The sequence below is a fragment of the Engraulis encrasicolus genome, chromosome 6, assembly GCF_034702125.1.
Source record: "Engraulis encrasicolus isolate BLACKSEA-1 chromosome 6, IST_EnEncr_1.0, whole genome shotgun sequence".
In the NCBI taxonomy this organism is placed as follows: Eukaryota; Metazoa; Chordata; class Actinopteri; order Clupeiformes; family Engraulidae; genus Engraulis; species Engraulis encrasicolus.
The window spans coordinates 19,766,640-19,791,727 of NC_085862.1; the positions used below are offsets into that span (position 1 = coordinate 19,766,640).

Below are 25,088 nucleotides of genomic sequence, written 5' to 3' on the forward strand. Positions count from 1 at the left end.
TGTGTGTTTTTTTTACTGAATTGTTAACTGGAAGTTGTCAAATGGACGGTTCTGAGATGTTCTCTGTGGTACAAGGACTCTGATATGTGATGATGTTCCGTAACTTATGAAGCCGAGAACAGGATTGATATAATGCTTTAATGACTCACGGCAGTGATCAACATGTTTTTTTCTTTTTCAAAGTAGGAAACAGTGGGATGTAATGATTTAACTTAAATAGTATTGTGTATTTATTTGCATTGTTTATTCTCCATGTGTACTACGTGACTTCTCTCTGGTTCTGGCTCGGTTCTAAATGGTTTGTCTCTAGCCTTCCAGCTCGCTGCGCTCCTCGAAAGGCCCTGGCTGGATTTATTTTCTTTCTTTCTTTTCTTCATTATACTGCATAAGCTCCATGAACGGTTGTAATGATGAGCAACCCCAATTCTTGTGAATCTTGCCTGTACTGTACTGTACTGTACTGTACTTCCATCCATACTACTACACCATACCACACCACCATGCTTTGGAGATCTTCAAATTGTACTGTACACCCATCCTACTGTATCGCACAAGGCTTTTAAAAATATTCCAATGGACTATTGACTTGTGTGTTTGTCATTAATGACCCACCCACCCTGTCAGCCTAGAATCTGAACTCCTCAAACATGCAGTACATACAGTAAGCCAATCTGTGTTTGCAAGCTAATGGTCATTTTAAGTTCATCTATTGAGAATTGAGCAATGTGACCTAGTGTGTCCTCTGTGTGTGCTGGCGGAGGGCAGGCTCTGGGTCTGGGTAACTTATATACGGGTAGAGGTGTATTCTTCTCTTCTCTCATTCGTTCAATCTCACTCTCCTCTCTGCTTCTTACCACTAGGCTTCTCAACAGGTACCTTGAGGTCATCATATGCACAAAAGCCATTCCAACATTACTTTGCAAACAAAACACACACATACACACACACAAACACACTCTCGCACATACATGCACTGGTGCTCTCATGCTCAAGTTTGTCTATGGAAATGCCAAAAGCAATGTTGTGATGTGTTTTGGATAAATGTCAACAGTATTGAAATGAACAACTTAAACCAAGTGAAGCTGATAATGGTGTTCTAGAAGGGCATTCTTGTAAACCAGCTGTTGCGTTTGGTGTATTTGGCTGTCTAGGGACATGGAGAGGAGTGGAGGAGGAAGTGTCTGTTACAGCCTGGGCACTGGGGAATGTTGTACAGTTTGCCATGTGCCCATGTATTTGCCCTTCAGAACACTAAATGGCCTCTGGATTTAAGGGTGCCATTGATCAAAACATTGCGAAATCAAGTTTTTTTGCATTCAATAAAAGTATGCATGGCCTCAGACACTGGTCTTGTCTTATTTATACCATGGATTCATAAATATCATCAGTCAGTTCTATACATTTCAGCACTCAACACTTCTGAGCTCAGACACATTATCTCCAGACTGAGTGGTATTCCAAGAACATGGTTAGATGCTAACTAAGTTAGTAGAGTAACTTATCAATGACCAGATTTGAAATGGAAGGCTAAATAACTACTTAAATCATACGAGTTGATAAAATACATTTTAAAATCAGTTTATATTAGATAATAGATATTTATCAGCACATTTCAACTGTTGTCCTTTTTTTTCACATTATTGAGCCATTTTTGACAGAGTTTAGGCTACATTGCTCACGTCTACCTACTAATGGTGGCCAGGATTACCTTGAGTAAAGGGTTGGTGCCACATCTAGTCTGATGTTCTACATGTGTGATCCAGGTTCTTCTATCTTACTTACCATACTTACCACAACCTCAAGGTCAATTTAACCTGGACTACTTCTGAACCAGCGTCTTGGAATACTCTGACGACCATGGCTGGACTGGTAATCTGGCATACAGGGCATTTTCCCGGTGGGCCGTCCGTCCACATGGGCCGATGGTTTTGTTTTTATGTTTTACCTTAAAGACCGGCCTACCATTCAGATGGGGGTGCCCATTGGTCCATCATTTAATATACTGTACTGTAGACAGTGGACTGAGGTAGCCTAATTATAATACTGTAAAAAGCAGGGAGTTGTTTGATGGGCTGACAAAAATGCCCGGTCTGATTTTTGACCCCATTTCAGACTTGCCCTTGACCCTGACAGTTTCAATCCACCTGATAGTCAAGTAGGTCTACACATAATACAAACTGTCTGGGAGAGGACACACCCAACCTCAGTCTCAATACCTTGAATCTATATTAGACCTATTTTAAATAACATTATAGACCACTGATATTTTATTCAGAACGTATATAACCCATCTTTTAGACCACAGCAGAATCAGATCTGATTTTGTGCCAGGGTCCCGACGCACAGGGTCGCTTTGTGATTGGTGGATCCCACTGATCCACTTGGCAACCAGGCTGTGTATCCGACAGCACAGCACAGCACAGCAGAGCGGTGGGTGGAGACGACACTACGCTGGCTTTGTCGGGAGGAGACGCACTTGCCTCGCACCGCACCGACCCATGCACGGTAGATGCGCTGACTGAGTTTGGCCAGCTTTCCCTCTCAGGCGACATCGCAATCTACGAGACACAAATTCATGCTGTTGTAGATGTGACAAAAGGTAAGAATGCGGTCTAATGTCTGTAGGCTTCAGGAGCGCAGTATGCCCTCCCTCCGGCCGACTAAGCTTTTTTAGGCTTCTGGGTTTTTTACGCCACAATCGGTATCCGAACTGAGCAAATGCGCACACAAACAACACTGACTGAACTGCTCATAATTAGTGTACATAGATCCCCTTGGTTTTCGAGATAATGTTACGGTTGCTTTGATGGACGTTTCTTTGCGCTCTGTGCTGTGCTGTGATGTGCTCACATGTACGCCCATCGTCAACAATATAGAGGTGTGCACTGCAGCGTGCCGAGGTAGACTGGACCCAGACTGGCTGGCTATGCGCCTGAATCACAGTAGTAAATGCGGTGTGTCATATTAAAGCTTGTTAGGCGCATTAGCACACGTGTGTTATGTACCTTCACGCCACAAGCTGTGAAGTATGGCAGTGAGGCAGGCCTCTCCTCTGTGTTCAACATGGACTCTGGTGTGCTGCCCTTGGCAACACATTGCTTTGCTTTGCAAAGGTGTGGGATTTTACTGCTGCAGTCGTAACTTGAGTAGCAACACTAGGCTACAATGCAGGTAACCGTTTAAAATCTTCAAAATGGACTCTTCACAGCCAGTAGGCCTACTATTGTGTCCCATCACCATGCTCCTAGTAGAGAATAGATGTGAGCAGAATAGATCATGGACACGTCATGGAGGAGATGGAGAATAAACAAGAACACACTGCAGAGGTGTTCCTCTATTCCGTCACAACATGTCATCACACAACACAGTCAGCTATTGACAATACAAATAATACCTCAACATGTATTTACTGTACATTACATTAGCTCTTACCTGTCCTTGTGTCTCACCTGTGAGTTCACACCTGTGCAGACAGGATGACAGGGGAGTACATGATCAGTAGACAGTAGAGATGCTCTAGTCCAGGTGGACGACTCATCCAGGCAAGAGAACTTGACACACACTGTAGAGATCGTCCTCTAACACCACACACACACACCATCATCATCGGCGGACACTCTTATTCGAGTATGTCTGTCCTTCTTGGTGCTTATGGGTCTGAGGGCAAAGAGGCCAATCCTGCATGCACATACTGAGGGCACTGAGGGCACGGATGGGCAGGGGTGCTTGTGAGTGTTGGTGTAACCAAGTTAGCAGCGGTGTCGGTGATCTCCTTCCATTTGCACTTTTGTTCTGCAGCACTGTGAAGATCGCGGTTATATTGTGTAGCCCCCTCTCGAACAGCTCGTCTTCAGGCAGGCCTATTCTTTGCCGTAGTCTCCCAGGTGTTAAGCGATATGGCACTTCCTGATTTTATCTGCTTTTGGCCTCTGGGGCACGTTTTCCTTCAACAAGCTATGATTACAGGACTTGTTTGGGGAGGCGAGAGTCTTGCATCCAGATGACATGGCCAATCCATCTGAGCTGGTGTTGTGCGGTGATGGCCGTGATGGTAGGGATGCCAGCTTCCTCCAGGACACTGGTGTTTGTTCGTCTATCCCGCCAGGTTATCCTGAGGATGGAAGACCTCCGGTGCCTGAGGTCCAGGCCTCTGACCCATACAGGAGAGTGGGGAGTGGGACTGCTTTATAAGATTTTGATCCTTGACTGAAGGTTGCAGTTCTCAAAGACTCTTTTCTTGAGCCTTGTGAAAGCAGTATACTTCATCAATTGTGGCTTTAGATGATGGGAGGCTGCCAAGATAGATGAAGTGATCCACATTTCCCAACTTTGTGTTATTAATAGAGATGTGTGGAGGGGTGGTGCTGTTTGGTGGTGGCTGGTAGAGGATTTTGGTCTTTTTGATGTTCGTTAGACCCAGCTGTTTGTATGCTTTATCGGCAATGTCAACAATGTGTCATCTGATGTCTCTACTCTCTCTACCTCTCATTCTCTTTAGTGTGTCTATGTCCACCTCTCCCTCTCCCTCTGCCTCTGCCTCTGCCTCACCTCTGTGTGTTACCTTCCCTCCAAGTGTGAGGATGAGTGCGGAGGAATAGTTCATCATAAAAGGAGGTGATGGTTATCAAACTGGTGCTGGTATAGGGTTGCCAACTGTCCCTTGAAATACAGAATCGTCCTGTGTTTAGAGATAAAAGTGCAGCTGAAACGGGACACAGGACGTTAGAATGCAATAAATTACTTCTGGGGGAGGACCCTCAGACCCCCGCTTCAATTAAGTGTCCCGTATTTTTTCCATTGACAGTTGGCAACCCTATGCTGCTATTGACTGTTAATGTGTCAACAATGTCTCAGATAATATCTCTATCCTCTCTACCCCTCCCCTCTCTCTATCTCTCTCTCTCTCTCTCTCTCTCTCTCTCTCTCTCTCTCTCTCTCTCTCTCTCTCTCTCTCTCTCTCTCTCTCTCTCTCTCAGGTGTGAGGATGACTGCCGAGGAGACCATCAACATAAAGGAGGTGGAGATCATCAAGCTGGTGCTGGACTTCCTCAACTCCAGGAAGCTTCACATCAGCATGCTGGCCCTGGAGAGGGAGAGCGGAGTCATCAACGGACTCTACTCAGATGACATGCTCTTCCTCAGGTACGTACTGTGTGTGTGTGTGTGTGTCTAGAGAGAGAGAGAGAGAGAGAGAGAGAGAGACAGAGAGAGAGACAGAGAGAGAGAGAGAGAGAGATTGGAGAGAGAGAGAGAGAGAGGAGAGAGAGAAGGGAGAGAGACTCAAGAGGCTCAGAGGTGAGAGAGAGAGAGAGAGAGAGAGAGAGAGAGAGAGAGAGAGAGAGAGAGAGAGAGAGAGAGAGAGAGAGAGAGAGAGAGAGAGAATCTATGGACTATACTGTGTCGACATGCTCATGCTCACGTAAATTATAAGTGTGTGTGTTAATGTGCATGTGTGTGTGAGAGGGGCACTACTAAAAGCTGTGCTATGCACACTACTAATGATTCTTCCCCTGAAATGGCCCAATGCACCCCCGTCTCTTCTTACCAGCGCCCCTATACCCTACTTGGGCTCTGTAACTCAAGACTGCTCAGCTTGGCTCTCCAAGTTGTCAGTCATGTCGTTTTGAGAGAGCTTTAGAGCCTCTTGCCAGCGGGGGAGTCTTTATAAGCAGAATGCTAAGCTATCTAAAGCCGGAAGAATGAAGTCTGCATTGTCCCCAGTGATGCCTTGATGAGTGACTGGGAGAGTGGACACACACACACACCACAGGCGTAGACTGTTTTTCTTCATCGTATGCAATGAGCAAAGTGTTGAGCGGCAACTTATAACGTTTTTCAAAGCATTTTTGTGGCTTTTCTACTGTAAACATCTTTGAGGGTTTAGGCACTAATCCGTGTGAGAATTCCTTATTGAACGTCTTTTGAAGCAGACAGGCCTGTTCTGCCGTTGCGTATGGATTAAAAGTTTCCCTAACTGGATGGACTGACTCTAATCCTGTATGTTTTCTCTCCCTGTGTAGACAACTGATTCTGGACGGCCAGTGGGATGAGGTGTTGCAGTTCATTCAGCCTCTGGAGAGCATGGACCAGTTCGACAGGAAGAAGTGAGTTAGCGCTGTCAACCCTTCGAGGAGGAAGAAGGTTTTCCTTCCCAGTTCAAGTCGAATTTCACAGCATTCTTCCGCTCCTGTATTACGTTTATGTACAGTATGTATGCAAAGACGGATTACTGCATGGGCCTACTGGGCCCAAGAGTGTAGTGGAAAGTGCGCACATCCAGCAAAAAAGCATCAGCAGGTGCCAGATCAAAAAACTGTCATATGTAGGAGCGGGAAAGGATCTGCACACTGCTTGCAAAAGACTTAATTTATTGGGAGCAACGTTTCGATCGTTAGATCTTCTTCAGGCATCTTACACAAGTTAAAAAACAGTCAGAATAAGTAGGGAAGGCCTACACAGCCTGACTGCCAATCAGCTGTGTAGGCCTTCCCTACTTATTCTGACTGTTTTTTAACTTGTGTAAGATGCCTGAAGAAGATCTAACGATCGAAACGTTGCTCCCAATAAATTAAGTCTTTTGCAAGCAGTGTGCAGATCCTTTCCCGCTCCTACTGGGCCCAAGCCCAGGGGCCCTAAGAGCCAAGGGGGCCCTGAAGCCCAAGCCACTGTCCTACAAAAAAATCACCTCGTTATTGATCTGTATTTTTATGTTATGATTTTGTGATAAAATTGCGCCAACTACTGTATTCTCTAATGTTGTCGGTGGAGAAACACCCCCAAGAACAAATGCTCTCTAACATCTTTAGTTAATCGTTTTGACCTTCATGATTCCTTTGAGGGGGGCTTTCTTGTTGTCTGGCCCAGGGGCCTATGTCATAATCTGTCCCTGTATGTACTATGATTATACTTCTAAAAGCTGATGCCAGTTTGTCATTCTGATCACATAGCACAGCACATGACTGGACTGTGCAGCTTTTACTGCGATAGAAAGAGAAGTCTTGCTGAAGTCGTTGATAGTCCACATTGCTCTTATGTGGTGGCGCAGTGTCCTTCTGCACAATAGAGGAGTTGTCCCGTCCGAGGTCACCCTGTCCCCCGTGCCCTTGTCCCACTACACATTATCGTAAATCATTCAATCCTTTAACAGTGTAAAAAATATGTTTTGTTGTTGTGGTGTTTGAAGTCAGCCTTGTGTCTGCCCCTCGTCACCCATACATTGGAAGGCTACTGTATATCAATTAACCCTTCCCTCTCCAGAAAGTGTGACATACGTGTTCTTGTGGTGTCTCTTTGTGCCTCTCGTGACCTGCACAGAATTTTCCACTAGGCTATGTTATTTAACCCTTGCCTGTCCTGTCCAGAAAGTGTAAGATGTTTTGCTGTGGTGCTTGAGCTCACATTGTTCACCCAGTTAAGACTGTATCAGACTGTGTAAAATACGTTATGTGCCTGTGTCCTCATCCACCAATCATCACCATTCTAAAGCATAAACTCTTTCCTCTCTCTGTATGTCCTTATCCTCCAATCAGGTTTCCTACACCATCCTAAAGCATTTAACCCTTTCCTGTCCCTGTGTGTTTCTTGTGTCCAGGTTCCGCTACATCATCTTGAAGCAGAAGTTTCTGGAAGCTCTCTGTGTCAACAACGCCATCGCCGCTGCAGACGACCCTCAGACTGTAAGGCTTATCTCACACCACACCACACACACACACACACACACACACAGATAACCCTCAGACTGTGAGGGCAGAGGACACGCACCTAGGCATGATCCTCAGATTGTGACAGTTTATAATCAAGTAGAATAATGTGAGAAGAGTACGTATAGATAGACAGGAACATATCACATCACACACCTCCCAGTCCCTCAGAGAGACCATCAACATTCACGCTTGCACACGCTGTCTCCAAATAAAGCACAGTATTAGCCGTGAGCCATAACATGGTGAGAAAGCACCTTCTGAAAAGAGTCTGCTGTGTGGTTTTAACCCCCTTGTTTGTCACCAGACAGTGAGCATGTCACCCTCTCCTCTCCTAATACTGTAACCACATAGCTCGCTCCTGTCTCCTCACTGTGAGGATATGGCCTGATGTGTGTTACTAGGCAGATGACCTACATCAGCAGGCTCCTTGTTAACCAGTGTGCTGTGCACTGGGCTCTCAGCCCTGCGTTGGCAGTGTGAAAGGCTTCAGCATAACCTGTCAACATTTCGTCGGGGGATTTACACATTTTTAAGGGATAATCCCAAAGCAACAATTTCCTTTCCTAAGTCCACCAGTGGCAGTCGGCACAACTACCGGTAAATCTCTCTCACCCCCTACACACTTAATTTCCTCTTTCCCAGTATAGTCTGCTGTCTTACTTCCTGTTAACCCTGTCATAAGCATCATCATCATCGTCCTCCTCCTCGTCCTCATCTTCATCACATTATCTCTCTCTGTCTCTCTCTCTGTGTGTCTCTCTCTCTCTCTCTCTCTGTCTCTGTCTCTCTGTCTCTGTCTCTCTCTGTCTCTCTCTCTCTCTCTCTCTCTCTCTCTCTCTCTCTCTCTCTCTCTGTCTCTGTCTCTGTCTCTCTCTCTCTCTCGTTGACCATGCAGGAGACAGTGACGTCTCTCCATGTTCTACAGGCAGTCCAAGACTACTGCAAGCTCTGGCTACTGCAAGCTCCCTTGCATGCTTTACCCCTTCTATTCTCTCTCTCTCCTCCTCCTCTCTCCTCTCCTCCCTCATCCCTCTCTCTCTCTACAGCTGGAGGACTTGACTATGCAGGAGGCAGTGAAGTTTCTCCACACTTTAGAGTTCAGTCTGAGTAAAGGCGACTACAGCAATCTGGGTCTGCTCCTCACCCACATGTACTTTACTCATCCTACATGTATTCTACATTTCTCCACCTCTCCTCTCCTCCCTCCTCCCTCTCTCTCTACAGTTGAAGTTGACTATGCAGGAGGCAGTGAAGTCTCTCCACGCGCTAGTGGAGTTCAGTCTGAGTAAAGAAGACAACAGCAAACTGTGTCTGCTCCTCACCCACACGTACCCATTCCACATGTATTCTCTCTCTCTCCCCCTCTCTTCTCCTCTTCTCACTCATCCCTCTCTCTCTACAGTTGAAGTTGACTATGCAGGAGGCAGTGAAGTCTCTCCACGCGTTGGAGGAGTTCAGTCCGAGTAAAGACGACTACAGCAAGCTGTGTCTGCTGCTCACGCTGCCCCGCCTCACGCAGCACGCGGAGTTTAAGGACTGGAACCCCAGCACGGCGCGGGTGCACTGCTTCGAGGAGGCCTGCGCCATGGTGGCAGACTTCATCCCCGCCGACCGCAAGCTGAGCGAGGCCGGCTTCAGGGCCAGCGGGAACAGACTCTTCCAGCTGCTCATCAAAGGAGTGCTGTACGAGTGCTGCGTCGAGTACTGCCAGAGCAAAGCCACCGGAGAGGAGATCAGGTGAGATAGATAGATAGATAGATAGATAGATAGATAGATAGATAGATAGATAGATAGATAGATAGATAGATAGATAGATAGATAGATAGATAGATAGATAGTAGGGATGTACAGGATCCAAGATCCGGTTCCGGATCCGGCAGGATAATTGGGTTTTTCAGACTATCCGGATCCGGCAGGATCTTAAGCAGTGGATCCGGTATCCGGCAGTTACGTAAAAATCAGGATCTGGGGCATCTCTACTTTTCTTAAAAATCTAAAAAATTGTTTGAGCCAATGTAATTAAAAGGGCCCACGTGTGCGAGTTCGCTATATGTTTGAACCCTTTCGTAGGATCCGGTATCCAGTTCCGAATCTGTCAGGATCTTAAGCAGTGGATCCAGTATCTGGCAGGATCCTAAAAATCAGGATCCGGTGCATCTCTAATAGATAGATAGATAGATAGATAGATACATAGATAGATAGATAGACACACATGCCACATGCTGGTTATTTATAATGTGTGTGTGTGTGTATTCTCCAGCGAGGGGGAGGTTCTCCTGGGTCTGGACGTGCTGTGCGGCAACGGCTGCGACGATCTGGACCTGAGCCTGTTGTCATGGCTACAGAACCTGTCACCGGGCGTGTTCGGCTGCGCGTTTGAGCAGAAGACGCTGCACATCCAGGTGGACCGCATGGTCAAGCCGCTCCGCTCCGGCCACGCCGACCTCCTGACGCCGCTCATCAGCAAGCTGTCCCCATGCCCCGCCTCCCCGCTACGCAGGCCGCAGTCCGCCGACACATACATGTCCCGCTCGCTCGCACCCGCGCTCGACGGGCTGTCGCACGGCCTGGCGGGGAAGGAGAGGAGGAGGGACGGGGACGTGGGGGGCAAAGGGGAGGCCATGTCCAGGTCCTTCGCCAGCTATGGACAGGGAGGAGGAGGAGGAGGAGGAGGAGGGGGAGGAGCGGGAGGGGGTTCGAGCGGTAGCAAGGGGATGGACAGCTCCGTCTTCCAGGACTCACCGGACAGGTAATGACGAGTAGGAAACCAAGTCGCTTGAGCATCTGCGGAGGAGTGACAGATATTTTTATTTTATTTAGAGCAGCGCCAAAAGCAGAAAATAATCTTCCACATCTGAGATGCTCCGGTGACTTTCTTTCTACCTTTCAACTCAGTCCTTTCCCGTGACACACCAGATAGTGAATAACAGGAGTGTGGGCGATACTGTACATTACTCTTATCGGTAATGACGAGTGATGAGAGATAATAGGAAGCAGGATAGATATGGCTATATTGCCGAGATTCTGGACTGATATGTTATGTTACATTGCATTGCATTAGATTAAGCTGATGCCTTTATCCACCGGGAGTGTACCTATGTTCCCCGGGTCCTATGTTCCCCTGTCTTTGTATGGGAAAGGGGAACATAGGACCTTTTTCTAAAAAAGGGTTCTATGTTCCCCGCATTGTATGTTTCCGAGTTTTCAAATTGTGCCCTTCTCAAAACCATCCCTAAACCTAACCTGTCGTAATGCAATGTTTCTGAGTCGTAAATTTGTGCCCTGACCAAAACTATCCCTAAACCTAACCTGTCAGAGGTGCAACAACAACATGCACTTTGCCATGCGGCAGCAGTGTATTTGGAAGCAGTGGGGAACATAGAACCCTTTTTTGAAAAAACCTAGGACCCGGGGAACATAGGACCCGGGGAACATATTAGGACCCGAGGAACATAGGAGCTGGGGAACATAGGACCTGGGGAACATAGGACTTGGGGAACATAGAGATGACCCCAATCCACCACATGCTTTTTTCTCTGTTGGTCAGAGTGGGATTCGAGCTGATCCCAACCCCAACACCCTAACCATTATGCAACGGCCAAGTAGACCAAGTGGTGCTCAACTTTATTTGTCTTTCACAATCCACAATCCATCTTAAAGTATTTCAGCAGGCGAGACTGCGATAGAAGGCTTTCAGATAGTGTAGTTCAACGTAACGTCTACTTGACGGGGAATTATAAACTCAACTGCATGCAAACTCAATGCAGCTGAGATCGCTTCCAACGGGTACAGTACGACTACAAGGCTTTTGAACAGACTTGATAGTCAGCTTTACTGTTAAATCACTACATGCCATACAAAAGATTTTGCATAGTAGTGCTCCCTAGTCCTATAGCGTACACTGTGTACTAATCATACAAACATTGACAACAACAACAACAACACAGCTATGTAAACATTGGGCCATAACATGTGCTGTATATGCATAGCAAGGAATACAACTGGATCTGAATCTGAATTCACAGCTGTTGTACTGCGTTAACCACTGTTTGCCCCTTGGGATGTAGTTTGTTAAAGTGTAATCTTGGACTAAAGGGCTTTTTAATCACCCTTGTTGTCGATCAGAGATTATTTTAATCCAAATAGTTTGTAAACTGCAGTAGCTGAGGTAACTACCTCAGTGCAGCCCTTTGGAGTGCAGTGCAGTGCAGTCCTTGGCCGTGTTGCAAGCTAATGTTCCTATACAGTAGCGAGACCTCCTGCCTCCTGTAAGTGAATTTCACCATATGGTGCAGGCTTACCTCCGCTAATCCTGTTTAGCGTACTTAGATAAAGCCAAGCAGCCACTCCACTATTTACTGCAGGGCAGTGCTGCCTCTGGCTCCAAGTTTTTTATCCCCATTCAGCACAATGCAGTTTGAGCCACTTGTATTGTAAAGTGAGCTTTTGCTTGCCTGAAATTGAACTCTGTGAAGAGTTGCATCAGAGAGAGTAGAGAGAGAGAGGTTCCATTGGCCCATTGTTTCCTGGTTCTATTATTGGGGGGAAATCCCCCTTTAGGCAGACCTAGGCAGACCTGAGGACTATTCTATTCAATGCTAGGAGCATTATGACACGCCCCTTTAGGCAGACCGGAACCTGGTCACATTAGGTGCCCATAGAAACCTATTATGTTGGCATATCTCTATACTTAAAGAATCTCTGGTTGCATTTATAGTATAGTTCTAATGTTGTGGTGCAGGCGGTTAGATATTCACATAAAGTACAGTGCTGTTCCGCCCCTAATGCCCTAAACGGGATTGTTGTCATGCAGTTAAAGCTTCCTCGAGGACGTGGTGGCATCCCATTGAATGACTTTGGCCAACTGTGTGGCGGGGTTACCACTCTGTCTTGGTATTGCAACAACAAGAGGTCTGGACTACCTTTCATGAAGGGCAGTGCAGCGCCATTAGATCCTGATTTCATTTGTGGTGAAAGATCTATTGTAACGTGATTCAGAGATGTGAACTGGGGATTGATTTCAAGAATCATTTAATTGATGTCTAGTATTCCGTTTCACTTTAATCACAGTATACAGACTGGTCAATATGATGTGTCTGAAGTCGGGTTTCTATCTCCTCTCGTCCTCTCGGACACAAATACGTCTCTTTCCTTTTCTCACTCTGTGGGTGTGTCTGTCTGTGTGCATGTGCGTGCGTGTGCGCGTGCCGCTCGTGGGTGTGTGTGTGTGTGTGTGTGTGTGTGTGTGTGTGTGTGTAGAACCCAAGCGCCCGCGGCATCAGAGACCAACGGGACGCGTCCACCTCTGGCAGCGGGAAGAGACGGCGGCCCTGTCAACTCTAACGACACTATCGAGGTACTTACAGCCCACATACACGTCAGAGAGCAGCAAAAGAAAAAAGTGTGAACACCAAAACTCTCTCTCTCTCTCTCTCTCTCTCTCTCTCTCTCTCTCTCTCTCTCTCTCTCTCTCTCTCTCTCTCTCTCTCTCTCTCTCTCTCTCTCTCTCTCTCTCTCTCTCTCTCTCTCTCTCTCTCTCTCTCTCTCTCTCTCACACACACACACTGTACATGCACACGTCACAAAGAACTCGAAGGTACTTGCAGCACACATGCAGTATACCATTGTGTAGTACATCTACATCGTACCATACTATGTGTATACTGTATCATAATCCACTTTGGTCTAGTATGTTGTACTGTAGTATGCTCTGATGCTCTATACTGAAGTGGAATACACTGGTGTAGTATGCTAGTATGCTGTATTGTAGTACTCTGTATTGTAGTACTCTGTATTGTAGTATGCTCTGATGCACTATACAGTATTGTAATACACTGTGGTACGGTATGCTGTGGTGTAGTATGGTCTGGTCTAGTATGGCCTGGTGTAGTGCGGTGTAGTATACTGTTTTGTAATCCATTTGGTCTCGTATGTTGTGGTGTAGTACACTGTGGTGTAGTGTGTTGTGGTGTAGTATGGTGTAGTGTGCTGTGCTGTGTTGTGTTGTGTTGTGTTGTGGTGTAGTGTAGTGTGTTGTGTTGTGTAGTACACTGTGCTGTAGTGTGTTGTGTTGTGTAGTACACTGTGCTGTAGTGTGTTGTGTTGTGGTGTAGTACTGTATGTTTAATGTGCTGTAGTGTAGTTATATTGTGATATAGTATGCTGACGTGTAGTGTAGTTTGCTGTATTGTAATCCACTCCAAAGTTCCCCCTCTTCACTTGTATCCTTACTACACTACCTGCAGTGGAGAAGTATAGTGTGTGTGTGTGTGTGTGTGTGTGTGTGTGTGTGTGTGTGTGTGTGTGTGTGTGTGTGTGTGTGTGTGTGTGTGTGTGTGTGTGTGTGTGTGTGTGTCTGTGTGTGTGTCTGTGTCTGTGTCTGTGTCTGTGTCTGTGTCTGTGTCTGTGTCTGTGTCTGTGTCTGTGTCTGTGTGTCTGTGTGTCTGTGTGTCTGTGTGTCTGTGTGTCTGTGTGTCTGTGTGTCTGTGTCTGTGTCTGTGTCTGTGTCTGTGTCTGTGTGTCTGTGTCTGTGTCTGTGTCTGTGTCTGTGTCTGTGTCTGTGTCTGTGTCTGTGTCTGTGTCTGTGTCTGTGTCTGTGTGTGTCTGTGTGTTTTTTATGCTGACGCTGCCTGATGGCAGCACCCCTTGCTGTCAGCCCCAGGGTGATCTACTGCTGCCAACACACACACACACACACACACACACAGGGCAGGGTGGAATGTTTGAGCTACTGCTGCCAGCTCAGCCCCTGTGTCCTTCAGAGGAAACCTAATGGGGCAACGGAAGGGGTGGGATGGGTGTTGTGTGTGTGTGTGTGTGTGTGTGTGTGTGTGCAGGGAACTGGCGGGGTCATATATAAGAGGCCTGTGGGCTCAGACTCAAGGGGTAGCGTGTGTGTGTGTGTGTGTGCGCGCGCACACAGCATTGGGTGAGGTGTGAGTGTGTGGGTGTGTGCGTGCCTGTGTGCGTAGGAGGGTGAGGTAGACCCAAGTGTCCTTTCCCCATTAAATAATGTCAGTGGAGCCTGCCAGCCTGCCCATCTTTCAGTGTGTGTGTGTGTGTGTGTGTGTGCATGCGTGCGTGCAGGCGTGCAGACGCGCGCACGTTCATCTGTGTGTGTAGATGAAGCCTCTTCGAAGTGCTCCTCTCCCTGGTGCGTATGCCCCCTGTGCCCCACTGTGTGATTGGGGCCATTTCAGACTGCTACTCTCCCAGACGACTCTGCTGCTCCAGCTGCGTTAATAGGCAAGGCCAAGGCTACTGCACCATGCTACTGTGGAGGGAGGGAGAGAGGAGAGGAGGAGGAGGAGAGGAATGGAGAAGAGAAGAGAAGAGAGGAGAAGAGAGGAGAAGAGAGGAGAGGGGAGGATGATAGAGGAGAGGAAAGGAAAGGAGAGGAGAGGAGAGCAGAGGAGAGGAGGGACCAGGCCACTGTGTTAGTGGGGAGGCATTGCATCAGGGAAAGAAGAGTTGGGACCATGCTATTGGGGGGGAGGCATTATCAAACAGAGTAGGGGAGAGGAGAAGAGAGGAGAGGGGGGAAGATGGGAGGCGAGAGCAGAGGAAGTTATGATACTGCTTTAGAGAGGAGAGGAGAGGAAAGATGGGACCATGCTACTGTGGGGAGGTATTACATACAGGGAGATGATGAGAGTTGAGGTGCGACTCATTTCGTTACAAATAGGCCGTTGTTATGCCTGCCATATACTATTGATATGTAGACTAATCTATGCTCATCATGACAATCTATGACTATGCCTGGGGCTGTGAGGCTGGTTGGCATGTCCAAGGGCATGTCAGGCATTAGAGATATGGCACTGTATATCTAATCTGTATATCTCATACTGTATCACTCATCATGATGGGATCCCACTCGTTATAGATGACAGACAGACTAATATGCAGTAGTCCACTCCTGCTTAGAGTTTGAAGTCCTACTCCAAACTCAAGTGCACTTTACACACACACACACACACACACACACACACACACACACACACACACACACACACACACACACACACACACACACACACACACACACACACACACACAGTACATTCCTGTACAGTCGACAGGGCATTGAATGGTCTCTGTATTTTTTTTTCTTTGCATATCGATTTTGTGGTTGTTACCTGCTCTCAGCCCTCCCTCTCTCCCTCTTCCCATTCATCACCATCCCTCTGTGCCCCTCTCTGACTCTCATCCGTCTACTTCCATATTACTCTCTCTCTAATTGCGCTCTCTAGCTCACTCGCTCTCCGCGTGCGTGTGTGCGTGCATGCGTGCGTCTGTGTGCGTGTGTGTCCCCGTGTTTGTGCGTGTGTGTGTGTACTTCCTGTAAAGTGTCTTTGAGTACCATGAAAAGCGCTATACAAAAAAAGTATTATTATTAGTAGTAGTAGCAGCAGCAGCAGCAGCAGCAATACTGTACCAACCAGCTACATCTCTCTCTCTCTCTCTCTCTCGTTATCTCTCTCTCTCGCTATCTCTCTCTCGCTATCTCTCTCTTGCTCTCTCTCTCTCTCTCTCTCTCTCTCTCGCTCTCTCTGTAGTCTGTGGACCAGCTACAGGAGTACCAGCGTCAGCGGTTGCGAGTGCAGCAGCACCTGGAGCAGAAGCAGCAGCAGAGGCAGCTGTACCAGCAGATGCTGCTGGAGGGCGGCGTTAACCCACCACACCACCAGGGGGAGACAAACATGCAGCACAGCCTCACCGAGAAGTTCCTCAACAGGTCAGCTCTAAACACTATTGTCATTTATTGTAATTTAATAACTCTCTGTTATGTCTGATATGTAATGTGTTGTGAGATGTATCATTCATTCCTTTTTTCCACTCGCTTGAAAAGAGTTCATCATTATTAGTTGATCAGGCACTCTAGGAATAAAAAGTGAAATAAATCACTACTATTGATATTAAATACCACTCTTGTACCCTAGTAGATGTTGTATTTAATGCAGGCATTTCTAAGTTAGAAGCTGTTTACAGGTATATGGATGTTTCTGAAAACGCATTTAAAAAAAAAATTGAATGATTTATTTCTCTCTTCACACCGTCATTTTGACGTTCAGTTACACCTCATTAAAAAGTATAACAGTATGGAGAGAAGGGTCCCCAAGTGAAGCTAAATAAAAGCTTATAAGCTGGGGCCCTGTGGTACAATGGGCAAAATTGGTAATGTAGTAAAGATAAAGAAAAGATAATCAAGCATACAATATGCAAATCAATTATAACAACCTGCATTCACTCCCAAACATAATCCATGTTTTCAAAGACATTTTGGAGTAATGACAGGCAAAAATCATCCTGCACACACTTTTGCAATATAACGCATAGAACACACACACACCCACACAGGCACTGGGGTAAAACACAGACACACACACACACAGACAGACTGTGTCCACATATCGTGTTAGCACGTTAACAATAAAACAAATATCTGCAATTAAAAATATCTACATGCGTGTAAACAGCACCTTACAGGATTACATACCATACATGTCTCCTCATAAGATCAGCTGTAAGTAACTATGAATGATCTTCCTCCCCCCCCCCCAGGTCGATCGCAAAGCTGGAGGAGATGAACATGGGCATGGACAACAACAACCTAGTGGACGATGTCCAGTCCCTCACCCAGCAGTACAACGGCACTGCCCCCAAGACTGGCATCCCTGCCACCCCTTCTATAGTCCAGACTGGCACCCCAGCGCCCCCTGCTGCCCAGCCTGGCCATCTGACCCCCGCGGGCACCACACACACCCCTGAGACGGGGAAGCCAGCCGTGGTGAGCAGCACGCCACAGAGGACGGACGCAAGAGGAATGCCCTCGCTGGACGAATCGCCTGTGATGCAGACGCAGCAGAGGTGTGTGTGTGTGTGTGTGTGTGTGTTGCAGACACAGCAGATGAAAAGCCAGCCAATTTTCTACAGTGTGTGCTGAACAACAACCTTCCAGATATACTTCTATTATCCATGCCCTACTGCTGTGCTATGCAGTGTTTGTTTGTTTTTGCTTTGAGATCACAGTCTTATATCCCATATCTGCGTTCATTTGCAGCGGTCTGAAGGAGGGAACGAAGAGGCCATCTGCCCAGGATCGCACCTCTCCCGTGAGGAGATCCACCCAGGATGTACGTCTCCTATTAATCCCCCATAGAGCTTGAAAGTGACGTCACTTCCCCCGATTTCATGGGACCTCAACGGCGTTTTTAGCCGAAAATCGTAGCATGTAATCCAATGGCGCTATTAAAATGATATTTCCATCCCCTTCGAGTTGTGCCACGAGCTCCATATATGACGTTTCTGATATTTTTGTTAAATTTTTCGTACGAACCCCAAACTTTTAAGAAAGCTGTGTTTCTTCACATTTTTCACGCAGACTGCCTCGGAACAAAACTTCTGCATGAAGAATCTTCATCTAGTCTCTTAAACAGCATATTTGTAGCCCAGCGCATATAATGACTGAGATCAGAAGATATTTACTCGCTACCATGTTGTTAGATGGTCAGCTTAGGTCCTGTGAAATGCGGAACTAAGGGGCGGGACTTTCAAGCTCTATTCCCTTGCTCCACCAGTATACTGTACCTCTACCCTTTATATCATTTAGCGATTCGTTACTAGCACCCACCTAGCTTGGTTTTCATGAAGATCCCTACCTTTCTGGGGTTTTTTTTTCAACTCATGGCCCCTTATGTGTGATGATGGGAAGGTTAGGGCCTCTAAATCAAGTAGGTAGCAGGCTTCACTCAGGTTTCTTGATAACGTTTAAGGGTGCTGACCCAAATATATACTTAGAATCAAAGAAAAGGGGGGCGCACCTTGCATCACACTGAGGAAGGCACACGCCGAAACGCGTGTGTGCACAAAAAATAAAGAAGAAAAAATTGATGCAAGGTGCGCCCCCCTTTTCTTTGATTCTAAGGTTAGGGCCTCAACACACCGGTTCTGACAAAGTGCGGAGTACTACTCTGCCCGTGTTTTGATTCCTCGGTTGTCAATACAACCCCACACACTGCCGCTGGTGATCTGAGGAAGGTCAGCAGACCGATGAAAAAGAACACAATGAGGATTTAAGTGTGCAGACATTTTTCCTTTCTATTTTCACAGTTTTTTGTTTCAGTTTGTCACCTTTTAATCAACAGTGCGGTGTGATCCGGTTACATACGGGGCACATTAAAGGGACACTGTGCAGGAAATGGTCAAAGATAGTACTGCAACTATGCTGCTCATTGACACTGGGCTGCCAATTTCTAAATTTGATCTTTACATGAATGTTTTCTAAGTAATAAACAAATATCTTCTAGTATGGTCCAATTAAAAATGGCTATTTTTGGAAATTCAAAATGGCGGACCATGGAGAATATGTATGAAAAGTGACATTTTCCCAGTCATAATGAATACTTAGAATTTGATGGTGGTGGTAAGTATTCATGAAAAAGGTAACATTAGTGAATGGGCATCATGAATTCTGGAAATAAACAACAAAAAATCTCACACAGTGTCCCTTTTAAGAAAAAAATTAAGAAATTCCAGCGCACCGCAGAAGCTCCTTGCAGGTCGAAACGTTGTGCCATTTTGTTTGCTTTATAAATCACAGCCAGGGAGCTTCTGCATTGTGCGCATATTTCTTCTTTTTTCCTTATGCTTCCCTTTATATTCTAAACTGGCAACAATAGTTTTTTTGGGATGTGAACACACCTCAAACTTTTTTGTTGTGGCACATTACTCGTTAAGGAGTACTTTCCTTATGTTGTGTCTAAATGACATGGTCTGTGTGTGTTAGGGCTCTCCTGTGCGGTCCCAGTTTGTGGCGGTCAGCACCCTGGAGGATACCCAGGCGGTGCGGGCGGTGGCCTTCCACCCCTCAGGACAGCTGTACGCAGTCGGCTCCAACTCCAAGACACTGCGCGTGTGTATGTACCCAGACCTGCCTAAGGGAAGGTGCGTGAAAAAAAACAATCTGTGACTATGTTTATGTGTGCACTGCACATTTTAGCTTGTTTGTTTGTGTACCCAAACCTGCACAGGGGAAGGTGCTTGGTTGTTTGCGTACCCAAACCTGCACAAGGGTTGCACCCATGGAGCATCAATGAATATGCAAAACACTATTTGACTCGTGTGCAGTTGTTTAATACACCTCAGTTTCAATTTAACACCTACTCATGTTGTGGCGTGAAACTGAGTCAATATGAATGTCACGGGACAGTACAATAATCGTTATTTGGCCTCTCTTACACCACTTACAACACCTCTCTTAAGTAGGTGAAACCGCAACAGTTGCTATGGGTGTAGAACTCCCACTTCAAATGTCTGGAATGCATTGAGGTGGGATCTGGTTGTATATTTGATCTTAGCGGTCCCATGTCCCACCTCATTTTGCTGATCTGGAATGAGACATAAGTAATCCCGTCTTTTCTCAGGTCCACGGCTATAGTACAGGATCCAGAGGTGTGTGTTTCAAGAGGACTGAGCACCATAAGGTCTATACTGCATGTTGGGGGTAACTTGGAAAAGATGCAATAGCCTCGGCGTGACTAACCTAGGAAAATAAAGACATTTTTAAAAATGTTATATTACATAGTCCCCTGTCCATCTCCTCTACAGGTCTCCAGTGACGGTGCAGGATCCGAATGTGTGTTTAATTAAAAAAAAGCACCATAAGGTCTCTGTATAATGTGTGTTGTATTACATAGTGCCCTGTCTGTCTACTCAGGTCCCCATCTACAGTGCCAGAGCTGGAGGGGTGTTTGAAGAGTATTAAGCAGCACCACAAGGTCTACACTGTGTGTTGTATTACATAGTGCCCACTGCCCTGTCTGTCTCCTCTACAGGTCCCCATCTACAGTGCCAGAGCCGGAGGTGTGTTTCAAGAGGATAAAGCACCACAAGGGATCTATATACTGCATTGCCTGGAGTCCCTGTGGTCAGCTGCTGGCCACCGGCTCCAATGACAAATACGTCAAGGTGCTGCCCTTCAACGCAGACACCTGCAACGCATCAGGTAAGGGCTTTTCAAACAGGACCTTATTGCCCCTTACTGACACTGCAACGCATCAGGTAACAGCTTCCCAAACTGCACCTTACGACATCTTACTGATCACCCTAGTCACCCTAATGCACTTTACTGATGCCTGCAATGCATTAGGTAAGGCCTTCAATAGATGCCCCTTACTGCACCTTACTGACACATGCAACGCATCTGGTAAAGCCAACTGAACAATGACGTTACTCGTTTTTTGTCAGCCACATGGTACTCGCCAATGAAAAACTATAAAGCCTCCCTGTTCAGTTTTTACTTCTGTGTAATGCATGCAGTAGTGATTTGACTTAAATTGAATTGGTTGAATGAATCAAATCAAATGGAACGAAATCAAACTCCTCCAATGCCCCCCAGGGCCTGACCTGGAGTTCAGCATGCATGACGGCACCATCCGCGACGTAACCTTTATGGAGGGACCGGAGAGCGGGGGGGCCATCCTCATCAGTGCGGGCGCTGGAGACTGCAACATCTACACCACCGACTGCCAGAGGGGACAGGGGCTACACGCACTCAGTGGGCACACAGGTGAGGTCTACACGCGCTCAGTGGGCACACAGGTGAGGTCTACACGCGCTCAGTGGGCACACAGGTGAGGTCTACACGCGCTCAGTGGGCACACAGGTGAGGTCTACACGCGCTCAGTGGGCACACAGGTGAGGTCTACACGCGCTCAGTGGGCACACAGGTGAGGTCTACATGCACTCAGTGGGCACACAGGTGAGGTCTACATGCACTCAGTGGGCACACAGGTGAGGTCTACATGCGCTCAGTGGGCACACAGGTGAGGTCTACACACGCTCAGTGGGCACACAGGTGTGGTCTACATGTATTCAATGGTAGAGTAGGGTATTTTTTATTAATCCTGAAGGAAATGAAGGTGTCTAGCAGCTCACATAAATACACAAATGGAATAGGGACTACACACACCGGCCACACCGGTGGGGAGATGGATCCTATCGGCACCTCTGGACTTGCCCATGAAACTGCTTGTTTTGCTGTTCGCATGTTCCAAACGCTATATCTAGTGGCTATTCAAACTGTTCTTCTATGTCTAATGACTGGCAGAGCTTGGCGCTGCTCGACCAGCGGGCGGAGCAAACAGAGGGGAAAACAAGCAGTTTCATGGGCGGGCCAGAGGTGCCGACTGGATCTACAGGGATTGCATTGCACACGCTCAGTGGACACATAGGTGGGGAGATTGAGATTGCACACGGTCAGTGGACACACAGGTGAGGCCTTCAGGCACTGAATGGGCACCCAGGTGGGAGGATAAGGCCTCATTTGACATTGACACAGGTGAGGGGATAAGGTCTAATGCCAGACCACCAACACAGGGGGGCATATGAGGACACACGGGTGTAAGGCTTTCACAGGTGAGGGGGGTGAGGTAGATTATTTGTATTATTTTTATTATTATTATTATTATCATTATTATTATGAAGGGCGAATTACATTTTTCTGAATGAAATGGTGGTAATGGAATGGTTTTGCCAAGGGATGTTGTGACATTGTGAGTAACTGTATGTGTGTGTGTGTGTGTGTGTGTGTGTGTGTGTGTGTGTGTGTGTGTGTGTGTGTGTGTGTGTGTGTGTGTGTGTGTGTGTGTGTGTGTGTGTGTGTGTGTCCAGGCCATATCCTGTCTCTGTATGCGTGGGGCGGGTGGCTGATTGCTTCTGGATCTCAGGATAAGACGGTTCGCTTCTGGGACCTCCGTACACCCAGCTGTGTACGCGTGGTGGGAACAACACTGCATGGCTCAGGTATATTCCAGATCTGTGTGTATGGTATAGTGTGTGTGTGGGTCTTGGTGTGTGTGCGCGAGTAGTGGGAACAACATTGCATGGTATATTGTGTGTGTGTGTGTATTGTCGGTATTTGCATGTGGGTGTGCCTGTACATTTTTGTGTGGTTCTGTCACTGTAATTCAGCTGCCATGTTTTTGGGGTCCATTAAGCGTTACACCTTCTGAAAAAGAGAATCACACATGATCATCACTTTAGCCTCTTACCTATCTTGCTGAAATATCAGAATTAGCTGTTTTCACTGCTAACTGTCATCAGCAAGCAAATCCAAATGCCACTGGAGGCCATAATGGAATCCCCCTCTCTGTCTCTACCCATCAGGCAGTGCGGTGGCGTCGGTGGCGGTGGACCCTAGTGGTCGTCTCCTGGCGACGGGCCAAGAGGACAGCAGCTGCATGCTGTATGACATCCGGGGAGGGCGCACGGTGCAGAGCTATCGCCCCCACGGCAGCGACGTGCGCTCGGTGCGCTTCTCGCCGGGGGCGCACTACCTCCTCACCGGCTCCTACGACACCAAAGTCATGATCACCGACCTGCAGGGTGAGGTGACATCACATGAGCTCACTTCCTGTCTTCCTTCCCTTGCACTTCCTCTTTACTTCCTGAACAAGCACGCGTGTAATTGTGAGCTGTCTGATGATACAAGTACACTGACTTATGTTGTGATAGGCCACCGCTCATCTGTTTAGAAGGTGCAGGATTCAGTTAAAAAAATCTGTATAAAAAGAAGACAATCCGTACACTTCAGGTCTATTTTTGTGCAAAGAAGCTTTACTTGACTTGCAAGCTTTCGGTCCTTAGACGTTAGTCTCTGCCTGATGAAGGTCTAAGGACTCTAAGGAAGCTTGCAAGTCAAGTAAAGCTTCTTTGCACAGAAATAGACCTGAAGTGTGCGGATTGTCTTGTTTTTATACAAGTACACTGACTCAAATGGATTCTGTGCTTATTATGAGGACAGCTATGCAGACGGCTGCCACTCCTGTGTTCTCATTGTGGAAGGACGTGTTAACCACTTCCTGTCCTACTGTTACATTACATGACATTACACTTCACTGGCACTTTTATCCAAAGTGACTTAGTTACTTACACGGTATTAGTTACAGTCCCTGGAGCAATGCTGGGGTTTAGGTGCCTTGCTCAAGGGACTTTAAGCCATGAATGGAGGTGTAGGGGGAGTGGGAAGGGTGGGCTTTGAGCCTGCCACCCTCAACCTACCCCAACCATAACTGTCATTACATGCCCCATGTCTTACTGTCTTCCTCCCCCTCCAGGTGACCTGACCAAGCCCCTGCCGGTGACGGTGGCAGGTGAGCATGCGGACAAGGTGATCCAGTGCCGGTGGCATCCACAGGACCTGGCCTTCCTGTCATCGTCAGCCGACCGCACCGTCACCCTCTGGACACACAAGTCCTGAGGCACACGTGGACTGAAGCTACTGGTGTGTGCGCGTGCGTGTGTGTGTGTGATGTTCTGAGGAATCAAGAGACTGGAACACAGGGAGTGAGTCAAGATGGAGAATCCCACCGGATCACGATGGGGTGTGTATCGTACGGAATGTGACAATGTCTGTGTGAGGTTCACAGTGAACAATCAAGGGTCAGAGGTCTGGAGAAGCACAAAGACTGAAACTGTCCAAAAAAAAATCTCCCTGTCCTCAGTGCAGAAAATCATGTGTGAGGTTGCACATTACAGGGACGTAAAAAAGACCTGATTGTAGGATTATGCAAGTGTGTGTGTGTGTGTGTGCATGTGTGGGTGCGCGTGTGTGTGTTTGCGTGTGTGTAGTGTACAAGTGAGTGACCGTGCGTACAACCATAAACTCTTCAAATACGTTTTTAAAAACTAACTGTTGAATAAACAAGCAAAACATGGATGGATTAAAACGCTAGGTAGTGTTTGTTGCTGTGTAACACGGGGGGATGAGATCTCATCTGCGTGTTCTGCACTGTATATCTAGCGGCTGATCTCTGCGTCCCACGTAGGACGTGAGTTGCATCATGTGCACTGAATATCTAATTGTCATGTAACTACTGAAACTTGTTGACTTATTTTGCTCTCTATGAACTGCATTGTGAACAAGTGAATATTTCCTATTGGGCCTGAGGTCTGTAGGCTAGCGCACTGCATATGTATTCTCTGCCAGCCACATCTGCATGTGCACATGGCTGGATAACAATAAAATGAGCTAATAGCAACACTAGCACTGATGTTAATGGCTGTGTAAGTACACCATTATTTTTCTGCACTATCCTATCTGCACATGCGCACCACACAAGGCTGCACTATCCGCTCTGCGAATGTGCAGCACGATTCGTGGAGCATTGTCGCCCTTCGTTTCGTTAAAAAGCTGATCTGTAAGGACCCAGAAAGTTTAATTCCATCTCTATTGTGAATTGTAGCCTATTTGTCAAGACGCTGACAAAACACACTTCATTTGTTATCAATAGGACTCGGCTATCTTTGACAGACGCCCACGTCAGTCTCCCGTTAATCTTTAACTTAATTAAACCCAAGACAATGACTAGGTATTTTCCTTACACT

General features: G+C 47.0%; 1 protein-coding gene across 1 annotated transcript; it reads left to right on the forward strand.

Annotated features, from left to right (window-relative positions):
- The first annotated feature begins 2,442 nt into the window (after nucleotides 1-2,442).
- wdr47b (WD repeat domain 47b) lies at nucleotides 2,443-24,775 on the forward strand. Its single transcript, XM_063200090.1, has 19 exons — nucleotides 2,443-2,599; nucleotides 4,977-5,142; nucleotides 6,021-6,104; nucleotides 7,592-7,676; nucleotides 9,106-9,440; nucleotides 9,964-10,303; nucleotides 10,411-10,474; nucleotides 10,599-10,622; nucleotides 11,958-11,975; nucleotides 12,986-13,059; nucleotides 16,259-16,437; nucleotides 17,265-17,570; nucleotides 17,764-17,836; nucleotides 19,489-19,646; nucleotides 20,537-20,706; nucleotides 21,100-21,270; nucleotides 22,374-22,505; nucleotides 22,869-23,087; nucleotides 23,819-24,775. Exons 2-19 carry the CDS (start codon nucleotides 4,985-4,987, stop codon nucleotides 23,959-23,961), a joined length of 2,733 nt encoding a protein of 910 aa, XP_063056160.1. The 5' UTR covers nucleotides 2,443-2,599; nucleotides 4,977-4,984; the 3' UTR covers nucleotides 23,962-24,775.
- Nucleotides 24,776-25,088: the final 313 nt, after the last annotated feature.